Source organism: Gouania willdenowi, chromosome 10 (genome assembly GCF_900634775.1).
Source record: "Gouania willdenowi chromosome 10, fGouWil2.1, whole genome shotgun sequence".
Lineage (NCBI taxonomy): Eukaryota > Metazoa > Chordata > Actinopteri > Blenniiformes > Gobiesocidae > Gouania > Gouania willdenowi.
The window spans coordinates 10,307,196-10,325,256 of NC_041053.1; the positions used below are offsets into that span (position 1 = coordinate 10,307,196).

Below are 18,061 nucleotides of genomic sequence, written 5' to 3' on the forward strand. Positions count from 1 at the left end.
GCTCTACATCAGACTTAGTATGAGTAGTATGCTAGTATGCCATTTCCAACATGGTTAACGTGTTCGGGTTGTGAGTGATTAAGCTCCCTCTTGTTTGGCACTCAGGTGTGGCCCATTCCCATTCAATCCTCCCTCAACACAGAATGGCTGCACCTTCGTGTCATGTCTTGGCTACTGCTTCCATCACATGATGTTTTCATCGTACCTACCTTGTTTTTTTTTTTTTACTGTTTGTGGGGTTTTGGACGATAAATAACAGACTACTTTAACTTGTATACTTGTTTATGAACCATCATTTGAATTAAGTTTGGACATAATCATTATTATTACACATTTATTTCTTTATGATTCTACTAGAAAATGTCCCCATATAGTATAGATCCAGGTATTACATGCATACTACCTAATGTGAACCCACCACATACACTGATCAGACTTAGTATGAGAAGTACATTAGTATGACATTTCGAACACAGCCCATGACCGTTGGCCCCGCCCCTTCTGTAAAAACTAGCACTTTACTCCACTTACTACTTTTATAAAATCCAATGCATTATTATTATTATTAGTCAGAGGCATGTCTTAACTGCTCCAGAAGCCCCGCCCATAATCAAAGCATTTTTTATTTTTAATTTCCAGGCTTGCTGTCTTAAAATGATTGCACTGCAATGTAAAAAAAAAAAAAAAAAAATTCCAGCCTCGACGCCAAAACCTCAGAGAAATTGGTAAACTGTAACCACAGAGAGCAACTCTGACACCGAGCCTGCAAAACCAAACAGAAAGAAGACTTTTGGGGAGCGTATTCGTCCCTTAAGGAGATTTTCAGGTGTGTGGTCACCTGGGATGGTGAACACAAATGTTAATATTTAAGTAACAGTGGGATTCTACCACGTGTCATGCGTTTATCAGGACATGGCCAACCTAGGCCTGTATGAGAGAGTGTGTGTGTGTGTGTGTGTGTGTGTAAATCACAAAAGAAAACACAACCATGCCATGACATATTGTGACAAACGGCTAATTCAGGTGTTCATTACCCTCTTCTCACAGAAATGAGCATTAAAGGTAAGGAAAAAAAACAGTTCTTAGTTCATCATATTGTGATTAAAGATTAAAAAAATACACACTTATGATCTTTTTTCCCTTTACTGAACAATTAGTAAGAGTGTTGGGAGAAAATAATTGTACATTTTACAGCAGAGACTACTTTTATTGTAAAGTGCTGGAAGTGACCACATAAGTAGTTAATATGGGTTTTAACCGCTTCTATTTTATTGAGAAATAATGATTTCTATATTTAGAAAGAATTATAATTATAGATCTGAGTCATGAAAAGAAGATGAAATAAAACAACCAGTGCTATAGTCTTGGTGAAACCCTGCCGCTCATTATTTTCAATATTCAGAGGGGAAATCATGTGAAGTCAAAAGTGCATCGTAAATATTTAGCAAGTAAGAATAAAAGAAAATCATTTATTAAGTCATAAATAACATAGTTTTTTTACTTTTTCATTTGTGTTAATAAAAAAAACCTCTTATTACACAAGTTAAGTAGTCACATGACGCAAATCTGCTCCCTGTGATTTTCCCTGTGATTTGGAACTTTTGTCAAATCTAGTCAGATTTATATTAATAATAACCTCAGCATGTGTGGATGCAACATGCAAACAGTGATGAGCTCTAACTGTTACCCACACATAGTGAGTTAGTAATAAACTGGAGTCAATGGAGGCACCGCTGCATTAAGGGCTCTATTCTCCCATATGCGTAAGTCCAAAAAGCTGTTTTTGGCTGCACGCTATTCTCTCTTGTACTTAAACCAGTCGCTGCACGCCTTCATCCCAGTTACGCACTGTGGGTGGAGCAGCCCTGAAATGTGGGTGTTCCCATTGAAATCTGGCTTTAGGCGCATTCTCCGGTGTGCGTAAGTCCTTTTCCTCTTACAAGCGTCTAACCCTGGAATAAGTGCAGCGCCCTGATAAGGTGAAACATTATATTGCACTAGAAATATAGACTTAGTTATATTTGAAGCCACATGGACTCGTGCGTTGCGCAGCAGCAGCTGTGATCACTCAGCTGCTGCTGCGCGATTAATTAAAACTCTGACAAACGCAGACTTCTGTCCACGTTGGTCACAGTGATTCAACTATTTTCATATTATGTTCAACGTAAAGTCACACTTTGATCCACTACAGAGTGAAACAAGCTGTCATATGCAGATGAGGATGGAACACAAACTGTTCCCACACATATTTTAATGAGGCTCAGCTCAGGTCACTTTAAACTATTTATATTTAAAACTGTGTATTATGGAAGCCAATAGTTCTGTTTCACTGCAAACATCCTCTGTATTAAAGCAGGACGCTCTGCAGCCGCGTTATTTCCTCATATCTCCAGCTCATCTAACTCAGTCACGCTTTACAGTGATGATGATGATGATGATGATGATCAAGGAGAGAGATTTTAACTGTGACTCAGTCACACTGCAATAATCTGATCAATGATCTGATCAAATCAACCTGTTACATTGTTTATCAATGAAGGTGTTTCAAATTAAAAGTGAACTTTATCATTTTCATGGATTTCAATGACATTTACAACCGTGGGAAAACTCCATGTTCCGTGATTTCTAGACAGCCCAAAAAAAATGACATCACTGCCTCCTTTCCTTCAGCCCGCCTTCATTCACAGTCTACATGGTTTTGCTCTACTTACGCGCGGTGGGCGTGTCAGCAGCCTAGACCAGAGAATACACGTAGGATAGAAGCGCGTAACTGCAGGCGTGCAAATAAGTGCTTAAGTCCAGATGGGGGAATAGAGCCCTATATGAACTGAATAGGCTTTCTTCATGTTTTTCACTGAGCTCAAACATTAATCCACTATATGTGTCAGATTTCTGGGGTTGAACTGATTGGTGGTTTCATGTATTTTCCGAATTGTTCCAGGGTCTTTTACTGTCTATGCCTTTAAATGTGTACGTCGAGTTAAACGTTTCATATCAGATTTAGAAAAAAGCCACTGTTCACACGTTGCAACACCAAATTATAAATGAATGGAAACTGAACTCGACTCTATCTGGAGTAGGGCTGGGCGATATAATGAGATTCAAGATGCATTGAGTTTTCCACTTTGGTGATATGGAAAATTACAATATTGCCTAATATATATATATATATATATATTTATTCTTTTTTTACAGCTTATTTTGTAATAAAATACTTGTTTTAGGAGACGCTGCTTTCACTACTTCCCAGTACAGAATTAAAGGCACATTTAGATGGTTTGCCAAGTCAGTCCTAACCCATACCTTGATCTAAACTCACTCACACGTGCTGTCTCTTATAGTGGTCTGGTCTGTTAGGGGAAGAATTGTACAAATTTGTCTCCAAGCATGACATTTGGCATACTTGCAGTTTTTGACCAGCTGAATTAAAATCTGGCGGGTGCCGCAGCCAGTTCTCAATGGGGTCGCTATATTGGACAATTAGAAATGGCGGACACCCCAAAACAGGTTTTTCTGTTACTAGCCAACCAAAAGTCACATAATTAAATTTAAAAACACATTTCTAAGGTTTTGGACCTCAGGGAATTTAAATATGATGTCAATTTGATAGTAACCTTGATTGGTCACCTGTGAATATTTAATGTTGAACATTTTCAACCAAAAATGTTTTTATTTTACAACATAGAAACCCAACATCCAAGATAAAGGTGTCCTTAATTGATCAACCAAATCAACTGTTATTAAATGTGTCTGTGTGGCATTTTGTATCAGAAAATTTAACCCTGAATTGTCTTTCTGGTCAGACTTCATTTGAATTAAATTTATTCAGATTTATATCGTATATCGTCATTTTGAGAAAACAATTGAAACACTAGTTTTGGTCCATATCGCCCAGCCCTAATTTGAAGTCAGATAAAGGAACGACAGGGAAGAGGAAGACCTTCAATATATCTAATAGTCTGGAGCTGCTCAGAGCAGATCCCTGTTTGTCAATGATTTGATACTTTATAAATACACGTTATTGTTAGCGTAGCCATAACACCTTGTTCCTGTTCACTCATGGCTTTGCAACACTTTGGACGACCCAGTATGTTTGGGTTTTTCCAACCCGCACTGGAGCAGAACTTTATGATGTTGTTACTCAGCCTCCAGTCAGTGGCAGCTCTTCATCCCGGTCAGATACGGAGACTCCTGCCGACACAGGCCCATCTGCTGCTGCTGCTGCTGGTGCTGCTCCTGGAAATCTGAGGTCACGCCATCAACAAAGTCGGGGACCGGAAGCCCTGAGAGAATCATGACCGACTTGTTCCAGATCATGAAGGTGGGAACGACGGGCAGGAGGAAGGAGACTTCAAAGGTGTGAATGTGCTGGGAGTTCATGGCGTCGTGGAAGGACAGCGAGTTGTTGTCGTAGTCCAGGAGGACGCCGAGCCGCCTCAGCTGCAGGCTCGCCTCCACCAGCATCTCCTTCCCGTCGTGACGCACCATGAAGTTATTGTTGCAGCGGGAAAACACCCACGAGGAAGAGTTCTTGCCGCTCCATTCATTTTTCGGGGCTGATTTGTAAGCCACGCCGACGGCGTACCTGTAGGGGGAACGTTTGGAAATACGTTAGTGCTGTGAAGATGGAAAACTCCTGCAGAGGAGCCACACGACAGGCACAGGCCCTGTGGGCTCTTCCTGCTCCAAGAGATCAACTTCACCGGCAATTAAAGAGAAGAATATAATTAAGATTACATCACTAACTGCATGCTGTGCTGTGTGTGCTGACTGTAGGCACAGCATCACTTTACATAATCTCCCTCATTTAAATTTTTTAAAGGAGGATTTTTCAGTGTAACAGACCTGTTCATATAATCTGATATTGTTCTATAACTAGGGCTGTCACTTTATTGCATTAATTGTGATTAATTTATTACAGAAAAAATAACGCACTAAAATAAATAACGCCGTTAAGCGCTTTTCTTTGCCCTCCAAACAGAGTGGAACCTTTTTCATTTCAAGAGTTCCTGGTATACCCATAATACTGATGGAAAACAAAAGCCCAGTTATGTAAAAATTGTGCAAGAACAAGTTTGTTGATCACCAGAGCTTTGCAGCCTCGCTAGCACCTCAATGCTAAACATGTAGCAGCTAGCATGTACGGCTAGCACGTACACTCAGACAGTGCTAACTACAACATACTGGACAAGATGACAGGGTTAATGAGTGACAAACGAACAAAGTCACTGGATAAATATTATTATCTGAAGGAGAGAAAAAGCAACACGTTTGGTGTTCTTACTGTTTAAGATGTGCTAACTTTATAGCACTATATATGAACCTGATGTTTTATTTCATGTGATTTGTATTTTCTATTATTTGGAGATGGACAAAAGCACACATCAATATTCCCCTGATGGTATAAACCAGTGGTTCCCAAACTTTTTGTGTCCAGCACAAGTAAAAATCTAAAGGCACACCTACATTGTGCAAAATAGCCTTTATAATGAGTGTTATCACTCATATCATGTACAATATCACCTGAGCCACGGGCGATCGTGTAAGAAAGCGCTCCATTTTCTCTCTCACTGTTTCTCTGTTTTAATGTTGTCTTACAGTCTTTGTCACAGGCTGAAAATTCCTGCCTGCGCAACCGCGAGAACAGCACAGCATCTCTCTTTTTTTAAAGAATTGTTTTTTGGTATAAGTTTGCCTCTGGATTATGAAATGAGTGCATACAATGTAGTAAATGAAAATCTTTTTGTATATTTCAATAATAATATATGTGTCAAGTGTCTTTATAACGTCATGGTTTCCCACACTTGAAAAAGGAAGAACTTGATCAGACTCAAGATTTCACTCGTTCTTTCTTTCATTCTTTTCAGTAACAAGAAAAGTGAAAAACCTTTGAACATAAAACACAATGCAAATAAGTTCATCATTTTTCATCAAAAAAGGCAAGTACAAATAAACACAATTTCAGGTAAGTATATTTAATTACGTAAAAGTATATTTAAATCTATTTTTTTTACTAAATCAATGCATGTAGTAATTCTGTAAAGTTAGGCATGAACCAAACAGAAAATTAGGTCTACTTTTATAACCTGAAACAATTTTCCTTATGTATATATCAATTATAGATATTACAATTTCAATAGAAATACTTTTATATTATACTATTTTCATACATAAATTAAATATTTTCACTCTGAATTTTATTAAAGAGAATTTATATTTTAAATACTAACTTATTTTAGCCCTTACATACATAAACAAGGTTTTAAGCAAATTTTAAAATATTTTCCTCTTCTCATATAAACAACTTAATTAACCCAACAAATGAATTATACAATGATGAGTTCACATTTTAACAGTCCAGTCATTATGAGCTCACCAGTAGCCCTTTAATTGGTTTCAGTCCTTTTCCTGTGCGTATTGTGCAGTGCACGTTTCAGGTGTTCTCAGCTCCATTGTGCACAGCTAAAGACCGTTCATAGGGTGACTTTCCCATCAGTGCGATTGCGCTCACCTGTTGAAGTGCGTCGTGGAGAATCATGCAGCACACAAAGCAGTATGAACACGTGCCGACATACGCTTGGAGCGGCACATGCACCCAGCATTACGCGCTCCGAGCACTCACTCACTGCAACAGTACGGTTGTCACAAAATCCCACGGCACACTCAGACTTGCCTCATGGCACACCAGTGTGCCGCGGCACACCGTTTGGGAACCACTGGTCTAAACTAAAGGTGTCAGCAGCCCTTTGGGACTAGTCTCACATACAGAGAAATGTAAATATCTACGCCTGCATCTGTTCATGTTAAAAACAATAAATGACTTTATAGACACACTTTGTCATATATCAATATTTTTGATCTGCCACAATAATGTCAATAATTTAAATTATAACACCTGAAGATGAGGGTGTTTATCAGCAATTTTAGATGAGATTAAAAAAGAGATTAATTGGATTAAATACAGAGCTTAATTAATTTATCGCACAATTTTCCTAATGTCTTGACAGCACTATAACTATTGTTAAACATTAAGGTTCTAAGAAAAAAATGATTCAGCAATATATCTCAATATTTCACAGCACTATTATTGTATCGATTTTTAACAAAAAAAACAATTAATTGCGCTAACATCAGCATAATATGTCCGGTCACTGGGTGTCAGTAAACTACATCAGACCTTGTTAAACTATGTCACTCCTCAATGCATTTTAGCTGGAAGTTGACTGCACTTTATTTTCATAAAACATACTGAACATTTTTTATAGATGTTTGTGGTTAGTTTATGAAAACAGAATCAGAATCTGTTGTAGAAGCAAAATGAATTTGACTGTTTGATAAACATACCACTGGTTCTTGATATTGGTACTTTGATTAAAGTTAGTTACCATTTACTTGTTCTCGCAAAAAATGAAATATCGGGATATATCGTATCATTACATGCAAATTGTGACTCGTATCATGTGTGTGTGTGTGTCTTACCATGTGGATGCTCCCAGCAGTACCTCCCAGTAGTGGCAGCCACTGTCTATAAAGACGTTACCAGCCGCTCCATAGGAGCCCGTTCCGCTGAACCTCTCTGGGGTGTGGCTCTTCTTCAGAGAGCTCTCGTCTTTCTCCATCGTCAGACAGTCATTGGACAGACGCAGCTTTTTATGGGCCGTCTTTGGATCCAACTTAAATGGTTGGCCTGGAAAACGAGGAAAATGTGTTAAAACTGTTGACAGAAAATCTTTTTTCTAAATAGTTGAGATAGTTTTAGCTAAAAGGGCCCATGCTAAGATAAATCTACTTTTATGTGCTTTAAACTATTTGAGCTTCATACACTTGCCCAAAGTGATGACGCGTTCCCACTTTGATGACAAATTTGAGCTGGAGAAGCCACACCTCCAGGAAGCTCTCTGCCGTGATTGACATGTAAACAGACACGCCCATGAAGGTGAGCATTTCAGCGTCCTTCGTGCAGTGCTATGTATGTATTTTCTACAGTCTATGTATGTACCAGCAGATGCCCCGCCCCCACTCTCTGTCTCATGTTTATAAAGCAGCATGAGCTCTGCTACAGAGTGGGTGGGAGGAGGGCGGGCCGTCCTCTGGCCCTACGTCACCGTGTGGGGAGGAGGAAGTCAGTGTCCTGTCCATAGACACGCCCACTCATGAATATGCATAAGTAGGCTGCAAATCAGCCCGTTTGTGTAGAGTTGATCAGAAAGTGACTTTTCAGATGCTAAAACTCTGGAAAACAGGCGAGTTTGGAAAAATAAACCTCAAATACTATGTTTTTAGAGTTCTTAGAACAAATGGAGATGAGTGAAAAATTATATGGGACCTTTAAAGCGTCTAGAGACGATATATACATATGTATATATATATATATATATATACATATATACTTAATGATAACCTTAATGTTAATGCTAATAACAGGTAATAATGGCCGTAATGTCAGCCATTATGTATAAAAACCTATTACAGAATACTTTAACTTTTGTTAATCAAGGTACATGTTCCACCCATTTTTACAATAGCTGGAACATTTCTTTTGTTCATTTTTTAACGTGGTAATAATCACTAAACCGTACTTTAAGCCGTCGACTGACACAATGTTAAACTTCTCCATCTCTTTGTTAAGCCTGTGATCACATTAGTCTATGTCTGACTGACTCATACTTGGGATTTAATGTCAAATATAAAACGGTAAAACCTTTCCAGAGATCACAGGCTGTTGTTGCAGAACCAAAAAGAGTTTTAACTTGAGCAGCCAGAGAAGTCAAATAAACAGAGTTAGGTGCAGAGAACTCATGAGGAGAGAAAGAAAAGGAGAATGTTTGAAATACAAGGGGTGAAGAGGAAACTTCAAAGCCTCTTACTGCCTTTGGTAAAAAAAAACATTTGATAACAGTGGAGGAAGCTGTACGTAGCTTTCCTCTGTGCCTCCCATCACACAGACTAGGAAATTAGCTGCAGGAAATAGCCTCCACTTCCAGCAGAGCAGGTAGGCGGCGAGGCTATTCAGTGGAAATGCAGCTATCTGACTGCCACAATTTAGTTCACAATGACACCAGTAATTTGGGTGTAATGGGTGGAAAATGGAGAGGGTACAAATAGGTGAGTGACAGAGAGAGGGAGAGGAGAAGTTGAGGGATTTTGCGAGATGGAAGATTTCTGCAAATAAAACCTTCTTTATCACTGAGTGTGGCGTGTGTGAGTCAGATTCCCAGCAGTCACTCACATCCCTTTCAGACCTGACATTTAACTCTGACACCCCTCATCTCATCTCTCAGCCTCCCATGGCTTAATGAGCGACACAATGAGGACCCCGACTCCTCCCCCTCCCCTCCATCTGCCCTTCCCTTCATCTCTCCTCCTCCATTCTTCCCTTTTCATCCTCTCTCTGCACTAGCCTCCAATAATCTGCATGGTGAGTGTGTGTTACAGCGCGTGGATATGAGAAGATGAGCCCAATGTGCTGCTGGCAGCCAATTACATTAATGTGCTCTCTTCTTTGAACTGCTTATCGCTGCCAGCGCAGCCATTTCCAAACACTGGGGCTCTGTCATGCCTTTCCAGAGGATGACTCCTGGGAGCCCAGGCTGGGCCGGAGGTCGGAGAAGAGAAGACACACGTGGCAATGGAGGACAAGCACACGCACACATTCCCAGACACACTAAAACACACACACAGTCAATTCTGACAACAGCCTACACAAAAGCAGAGTACCTTGGCAAGTGAGAATGGATCTGAATGAGAGCCAATGGGACTATTTATTATAAAAAACATCTGACATAAGTCTATCTGTGTGCACGTGGGAATCTATACACACACACACTGTAGAAAGAAGCAGGAAGGGAACTCCAAAGATACTAGTTACTGTGATGTTCAATAATGAATTGTTTTTGTTCAGTAATCAAAGTACACGCTGTATCTCATTTTTCACGTGATTATATAATCATAATGTGGACACTGAAGTACTGTGTTGTTACATGACCTAAATACAAACAACAATAGCTGGATTTGGGATAAAATTTGATTTAAGGCTACCACAGACAATTATTCTCTATCACATAAAGAAAGTGTAAGCATAGATCAATAAATCTAAGGTCAATAAATCAATAAAAAGATGTAAAAGGTTGAAATTGGTCTCCACTGTGAACACTTTCCTATTGTCATTGTTGGAAAAGGATTTTTATGTCATTTCTTGTGTTTGCCCTCCAGAAACATTTTATTTGTCATTTCTCTCATTTCTGCAGTTGTTAATGTTGTTTTGAAAGTTGGCAGATGTTTATTTTAGGGTTTACACAGAAACATCCACATCAGGCTGTAAATGAATGTCTCTCAGATTGAGGTGATATCATGAGAAACACAGAGAACAAACTAGAACAAAAATGGTGTTTCCTTGTCTGGTAAAATGAAGTAAAAACACATCTATGCATTCATTTACTGGACTCCACATCCCACAATGCAATTTGAGAAACTTTTCCAATGTCAATCAGTGTTTACAATGGAGATCAAAACAAACTTTTAAGTGGTGATTTCAACCTTTTACATTATTTTATTAAAGGACCCATGTTAAGATAAATCTACTTTTCTGTGCTTTAAACATGATAAAGTGCTATTATGGCTTCATACACATGCCCAAAGTGTTTATTTCATTGATTCCCTCAATCGTTACTTAGAGGGTGATTTGTTCCTTTCTTACTACAGGGTGAGCACAAACACCTCGCTCCAATTTGATGACGCGTTCCCACTGTGATGACAAATTTGACGCGGCACTGAGCTGGAGAAGCCACGCCTCCAGAAAGCTCTCTGCTGTGAACAGACACGCCCATGAATGTGTGCATGTCAGCGTCCTTCGCGCAGTGCTATGAATGTATTTTCTACAGTTTATGTCGCAAGCAGCATGAGCTCAGCTACAGAGTGGGTAGGAGGAGGGCGGGCCGTCCTCTGGCCCTACGTCACCGTGAGGGGAGGAGGAAGTCAGTGTACCCTAAATAGGCACGCCCACTCATGAATATGCATAAGTAGGATGCAAATCAGCCAGTCTATGTAGAGTTGATCAGAAAGTGACTTTTCAGAGGCTAAAACTCTAGAAAACAGGCAAGTTTGGGAAAATAAACCTTAAATACTATGTTTTTATGGTTCTTAAAACAAATAGAGATGAAAAATAGCATGACATGGGACCTTTAGGAAAAATGATCTTTGAATTGCACACATGGTGGGTTAGTGGTTATCACGACCACCTCACGGCAAGAAGGTCCTGGGTTCAAGCCCTGAGGTGGACACTTGGGTCCTTTCTGTGTGAAGTTTGCATGTTCTCCTGTGTTTACATGGGTTTTCTCTGGGTACTCCCTCCCACAATCAAAAAAACATGACTGTCTCTATATTGTCTGTAGGTGTGAGTGATTGTCAGTGGTGCTCTGTATGGGGTGTACCCCACCTAATGCCCCATGTGAGCTGGAAATAGGTACCAGCAGACCCTGAAAGAAGGAGCAAGTCTGAAAATGGATGGATGATCTTTGAAACAGTACTTTCTGTTCCATGGGCCCTTTAAGAAGAACTCAAGTGATCAACTGGGACACCAAAATTATATATTTATAATTTGTATTTATTGTTTTAATTGAGTTTTTCCCTTCAGAGACTTTTCAGCTCTAGTTTTTGACAACTTTACTTTGATTTGAGAGAAAACAATCTCTAATGTGTGCATCACTAACGCTACACAAAAGCTTTTTAATGAGCTAGATAGATATATACTATATATAGGGAGATAGATAGATAGATATTTGTTGTTGGCTGTCTTCAAACAATACAGTACAAATAATAAACATTAATTTTAACAACCAAAAATGGAATGGGCTGAAGCAGTACCTGCTTATCGAAGCCCATCCTTAAACAGCAATTATAAAAACCACAATAGAAACAACACAATAACAGCGATACTTGTCAACATGTGTTTCAATCTTTTCATTTAAGATGTTATCAATTCATTTTATACTAATGACATTAAAATATGAATATCTTGTCCAGAATAAAATATGTTGACGTCGTCAGCAAACATAATCAACGTCAAAAATTCAAACCCAGTGAGTGGAATATGCCAGATGAAATGACTAGATCAAACATCAGCCTATAGGTGTAAATGTGGAGCATCACTAACAGACGTCGCCTACCTCCAAATGTGGATGTTTACGTCCATGACAGCTCAGAATCATTTTTACATCAATCATCTTTACATCAACCAGACGTATGCTTTATCACGCATCTCTCTTGATGCTAATTGCTAGTGAAGAGCATTATTGTAATAAACGCAAATAAAGGGACTGCTGTCAGATATTATGACCATCGTGATGAGTAGTAGAGGCTAAAACGGGCTGTGAATAGTCTGCAGTAACACAGAGGTGATTAGAGATGATTTAGATTGTCTGCAGAGATGGGAACTAGTCTTTGTTTGGCTGCTTTAAAGCTGGGCATTGTTTCAAAGTCAGAGTCTTCAATAAAACATCCAAAGACAATAGAGACAGCATAAGGACGAAGCAGAATGGAGACGTGAAAAGGAAGAACTACTGTTTTAAAACACCAACTTCCCTTTGTTGGTTTTTGTTGAAAAACAAACATGACGGAATAATTTTATTTTCTACTTTTCAGTGGATTTTACTCACACTTCCTCTTTGTCCTGGCTCCCCCTTTCTTTTTCTTTTTTTTTTGCTGAAAGATAAGCCTGAGCTGCCTCTGTAATGAGGATGACGGAAAAAAAAGACCCATTTTACGGCATAACTAAACAATTATAGCAGAAGAGAAAAAAACAGCAACATCAGGAACACAATGCTCTGCTGACACACTCACAGCCAAACATAATCTCATGTTTTTCCACCAGCTTATGCATCCCCATTGAACTCACAAATGACTCGGGGTTCATTAGAATGCATTAAGGCACACGTGTCAAACTCAAGGCCCGTGGGCCAAATCCGGCCCTTTAAAGCATTCAATTCAGCCCATGGCAGAAAGTAAAAAAAGTCTGGGTAACCATGACTCATTGTGTAAATTATCAACAAATTCAGTGAAACTCCACAATATTGGCAGGGCTTTACATTATCACATGATGGAAGTCATTTTTAATTTCTCATTGTTAAAATAACTTTAAATTATTCCTAAATATTGCAATTTTTCTAAAATTATTCCACAAAATCTCCACAAATTACAAAAAAATTTGCTGCAAAATCAAAAAGTAAATGTAAAGTGAAGATCCTACAAGGATTGATATCTGTCATTAGCTGTGTTTCCATTACCCTGGGAAATGCGCAAAATCTAAAGAGTGCAATAAAAACTGGTGATGGAAACACCTGAATTTCGAAAAAAAAAACACTCAAATATCGCTAAAAAGTTTTTACACTTTGATGAGGAGGAACTTCAGACGTTTTGATATTTAAATGTGTCACAAAAGCTCAATAGAAACACTTTTTCCGTAAATACACGTCACAAAGCGTGATGTACCTGGTCACATGACTACTTCTTTCCGAGAAAACATGGTGTGGTACGTGTAAACAGAAGAACATTAAACTTGATCATTATTACTGCTACATTAGACATGAAACAGCAAAGGAATACAGAGTGTTATAAGGAGGTTCTGAGCGTCCATTTTCCTGCAGCGAAGTCTAGCGTGATGAGATTTCACGGGAGTTCCGAGGCTCCAAAACAACCTTCATTGGAAACACGTCAAAAAGCAATTATACTTTGTAGACATTTAAAAACATCGCTTTTAGTTTGCGTAAATCTATAATGGAAACACAGCTACTCATTGCTTTGGTATCAGTGCTGTACATATTTGATCATTTATTTATACGTGGAAGTGCAAACTAAAGCACAATGATTAAATGACCTAAAATCTGAGGCCTACTTCACATAAACTGCTCCGTATTTGGCCCCTGAACTCAAATGAGTTTGTCACCACTGCATTAAGGCAATGCCAACCTGCCTCAAAATGTCTCCATCAAAAAAAATTCTTCTGCATGAAAGACATAAAAACACACGAGTCATGTAAACATTACACCAGTAAGAAGTGAGTGTTGAATGCTTGGTGTGTTTTCTTACTGCGATCATCTCTCATGTTCTTTTCTTTGATTTTTGGCTCTTTTGACCAAAGTTTGACAAATCTGAGAAAACTCTGTGTGAGGAGAAGCAAAGCCAATCTGAGGTCCTTGATCTCCTCTCACTTCACCCTTTAATGAACCAGGGAGAGTCTTCAGAGAGCAGTGCTAGAAAAATATTTTCAGAACAGCTTCTGGGCCTGCTTAGAATTTCACTGTCATTAAGAAGCTGGATATGGAACGGAGGTCTGTGTCATGCTTTGTTAGAGTAAAAACATGTGAAAGGAGGATTTTGTTCTCACTGACAGGGCTCTTTGTTGGGAGTAGAATTCATTCATTCATTGACTTTAAAGCACTACTGATGCACATGTCAGACAGATGCAGTGGAAACAGCAGGTTCTGGGAGCTGTTAATGGGAAATATTAGTCATTTATTGTTCCTTTAGAACTGACCTGGGCATTTTAGGGCCCGCGGGCCACATGCGGCCCTATGGTTGACTCTGACCGGCCCGCGTAAGGTTCATAAGAAATTACAAAATAAACACATTTTCTTATTTTACCTCATGGGTAGATTGAATGTGCATCGCTTTTATTTTGAAGCTTTGTTTTTTTTACATCGTGCATTGGTACGTAAGCAATATGAAGTACTATAAGCCCACTGCATATCAGTCCATTTACAGCTTTTTATGGTCATTTTTTACTGGATCCAGACTGAGATACCGCTCCGTCCACTCACCGTGCACCATCGCCTCAGCAGTCCTCCGGTTGTTTTGCACACATGCACCTAATTTAGTATGAAAATGTCGACTAAAAAGAGAGAGGTGGATGCTGAATGCAGGGTTTCCAACAAGATATGGACTTATTTACCGAAGTCCGAGGTAATGCGGTGTGTTTGGTTTGCAGGGACCAGATTGCCGTGTTCAAGGATTACATTTTGAGTCGACATTACGAGACGAAACATTTGGAGAAATATAAAAACTTGAATGATGGTGAAATAGCGTGGATATCGGAAGATTTGGTAGCGAAGCTCCAAAAGCAACAAGGATTTTTTACCAAGCTCCACACATCCAGGGATGCTGCAACCAGGACCAGCTTTGTAATATCCTACAAAATCGCCAAACTGTAAGGCAAGGGCCTTTTCGTCCATGAAATGCACAACCCGGTGAAGGCTTTCATGGCCAAGTTACAGTTTCTTTCAAGGCAACTGGAGAGCAACAATCTCACTCACATGCAAACCCTGAAGGAAGTCACACCATCAGATGATCACCTCCGCAGGTACTCATCTATGTTAGGAGCACTGCATGGCGAGTTTTCGAGGCGATTTGCAGATCTCACAGCAATGGAGAGTGAGATGCACTTAATTTCCTCACCATGTACAGTACCTGCAATGTGGATGATGCACCAAGTGATGTCCAGCTGGAACTCATTGACCTGCAGTCTGATGCAGTACTAGTAGAGCACTTCAAGTCACAACCACTGCTGGATTTCTACTCTGCTCTTAAGCAAAAGAAGTTTCCAAACATGAGGAGACATGCTCAGAGGATTTTTGTGCTCTTTGGTTCTACCTACATATGTGAGCAAACATTCTCAGTGATGAAGTTTAATAAGTCCAGGTACAGATCCTCTCTCACTGATGATCAGCTGTCAGCTGTGCTTCTCATCTCCACCTCAGACATTCAACCTGACTTTGATGCACTTGTTGAAGACCAACAGAGAATAGATTTCTCTCATTTAATAAGAAAAAAGAACTGGAAAAAACACAGTGAGTGTGAATGTGATTAACCAACAAATATCAATTTGTTCCAATATGATGTCATACAATGTCATACTGAATGTGGCTGAAAAAGGTCACTAATATAGTGAAACAAAAACTGTACAAATGTTCAAATTTTGTTAACCATTGTTTTGGGAAGTTTTAGTGAATAAATGTCATTTTTTTCTAAGACAACCTCTCTTTTATTGATCAATTGTAACATATACTCTCACCAGTTAGTCCAGCTTATAAAAACAATGCTATTTACTGCTTTATATAAAGAAACACAATTAACCTTATTTCAGTTCTGTTTTGGTCCGGCCCTTTATAATATTTTCTTGTTCTCATGTGGCCCCTTGTAAAAAACAATTGCCCACCCCTGCTTTAGAACATAGTCAACATCCTTACATTAAATAGCCTTATAATTCATTATCCTACTATTTGTCCTTACATTAAATAGACTTATATTCATTATCCTTATACTAAACATATGCTAAGGTGTCTAACATGTGCAAAAACATAATTAGCTAAAACAAATTACATATAGCAAAACACTTTTACAAATGTCAAAACAGATTTATAAAGGCACATTGTAAGTGTCAAAGTGTTTCCATATTTGTTCATTTGTTTTGACCCTTTGTAAAAGTGTTGCAATAATTTGTAAAAGTGTTGCAATAATTTGTAAAAGTGTTGCAATAATTTGTAAAAGTGTTGCAATAATTTGTTTGTGTTGCAATAATTTGTAAATGTGTTGCGGCCATTTTTAAAAGTGTTGCAATAATTTGTAAATATGCTGTTGTTTATGTGTTGCAACGGTTTGCAAATGTGTTGCGGTCATTTGTAAAAGTGTTGTGGTTGTTAATGAAAACAAACAGAAAAGGGGTTATTTTGGCCCGTTTAGCTCGATCTGAGCACTTTTTAAAATCGCATTTCACATATAACTATTGCGTTTATCCATGGCTGACTCACATATATGGTGGGTGGGTATTGAAGGACAGCAGATTGTGCTGCAGTTACACATCCAGTGGAAATCCAGGGTTAGAGTGAGTCCACTCTCCCGCGAAGGGGGTGCAAAGGTGGTATCGAAAATGTGCTGAGAGTCAGGGGTAACCTTGGTCAATAGATGGAACTATGATCAACCTTGAACACGGAGTATTTTATTTTGAAAATAACCCCACCACCTTTTCCGTTTGATTTCACATAAGATATTAATAACCACAACACATTTACAAATTGTTGCAACACTTTTACATAAGGTCAAAACAAAATTACAAATATTGAAACACTTACAATGTGTCTTTGTAAATCTGTTTCGACATTTGTAAAATAATTTAGCTATTTGTATTTTTTTTTTTTTTTAGATAAATATGTATATTTGTTTTCAAAATTGTAAATTTGTTGTGGTATTTTTAAATGTATTTTGCACTTCTCGGCCACCTGAATATCCTCACGTAAAATAATTCAGACCTTTTAGGTCGACTTTTTCAAGACTTATTTTCTGGGAAAAGGACAAAAAATTTCAAAACATCCGATTACGACTAAATTTAGCCGATGCAACAAGCTTTATGTAAGCAACGAGACTGGTCAGACATGCACGCCCTAGGGACACTGACTTTATCACTACAAAACACAGTTTGAATCCACATTTAAAATGATAAAAAACAAAGCACAAATAAAAAGTCTCCTAATGTTAGGAGAAAAGGCAGACCTTTAATGTGTATTTGTTTAATACATATTAAACAAATCATATGTATACCCAAAAATAAAATAAACACAACTTACACCCCCATAATGATGAATAATCATAGCTGATCAATCAATAATCTTGTACGCAATTAATCAGCAGTAAATGTCATCTATAATTAAGTGTGTTAACTGATGTTTTGATTTCTAAATGTAAAGCCTTCTAATTAAAGGTGCAGTCCGCAACCCTCAGATCCCTCCCTCCCCGCTGCTCTCTTGCCCTGCCTCCAAACTTTCCAAAGTCCCTCACTCAGAGGAGCTAACAAGCTAACGTTAGTCCGACAGCAACATCACAGTAATATAACATGCTCTGTTAAAAGCATATTACTGCAGCGCTTCTCTCTCTCAATGTGCACACACCTCAGCAGCAGCAGCAGCAACACAGTGTCACTTACAGCAGTAAGATGGCACTACAGCCCCAGAAAAGGGGCGGGGCCTGTGAGCAACAGCTGTCAGACAGTCCATCAAACACAATCCTGGCTCTGATT

At 38.8% G+C, this 18,061-nt stretch overlaps 1 protein-coding gene across 3 annotated transcripts in view; it reads right to left on the reverse strand.

Moving 5' to 3' along the window:
- Positions 1-2,600: 2,600 nt before the first annotated feature.
- mid2 (midline 2) overlaps positions 2,601-18,061 on the reverse strand; it is a 334,562-nt gene continuing 319,101 nt past the window's right edge. For all 3 annotated transcript variants that reach the window (XM_028459469.1, XM_028459470.1, XM_028459468.1), the window contains 2 exons: positions 7,480-7,687; positions 2,601-4,585 (listed from right to left, as the gene is read on the reverse strand). In XM_028459469.1, coding sequence (XP_028315270.1) covers positions 4,153-4,585; positions 7,480-7,687 — 641 coding nt within the window. In that variant the 3' untranslated portion in view covers positions 2,601-4,152. The remainder of the gene's footprint in view (positions 4,586-7,479; positions 7,688-18,061) is intronic.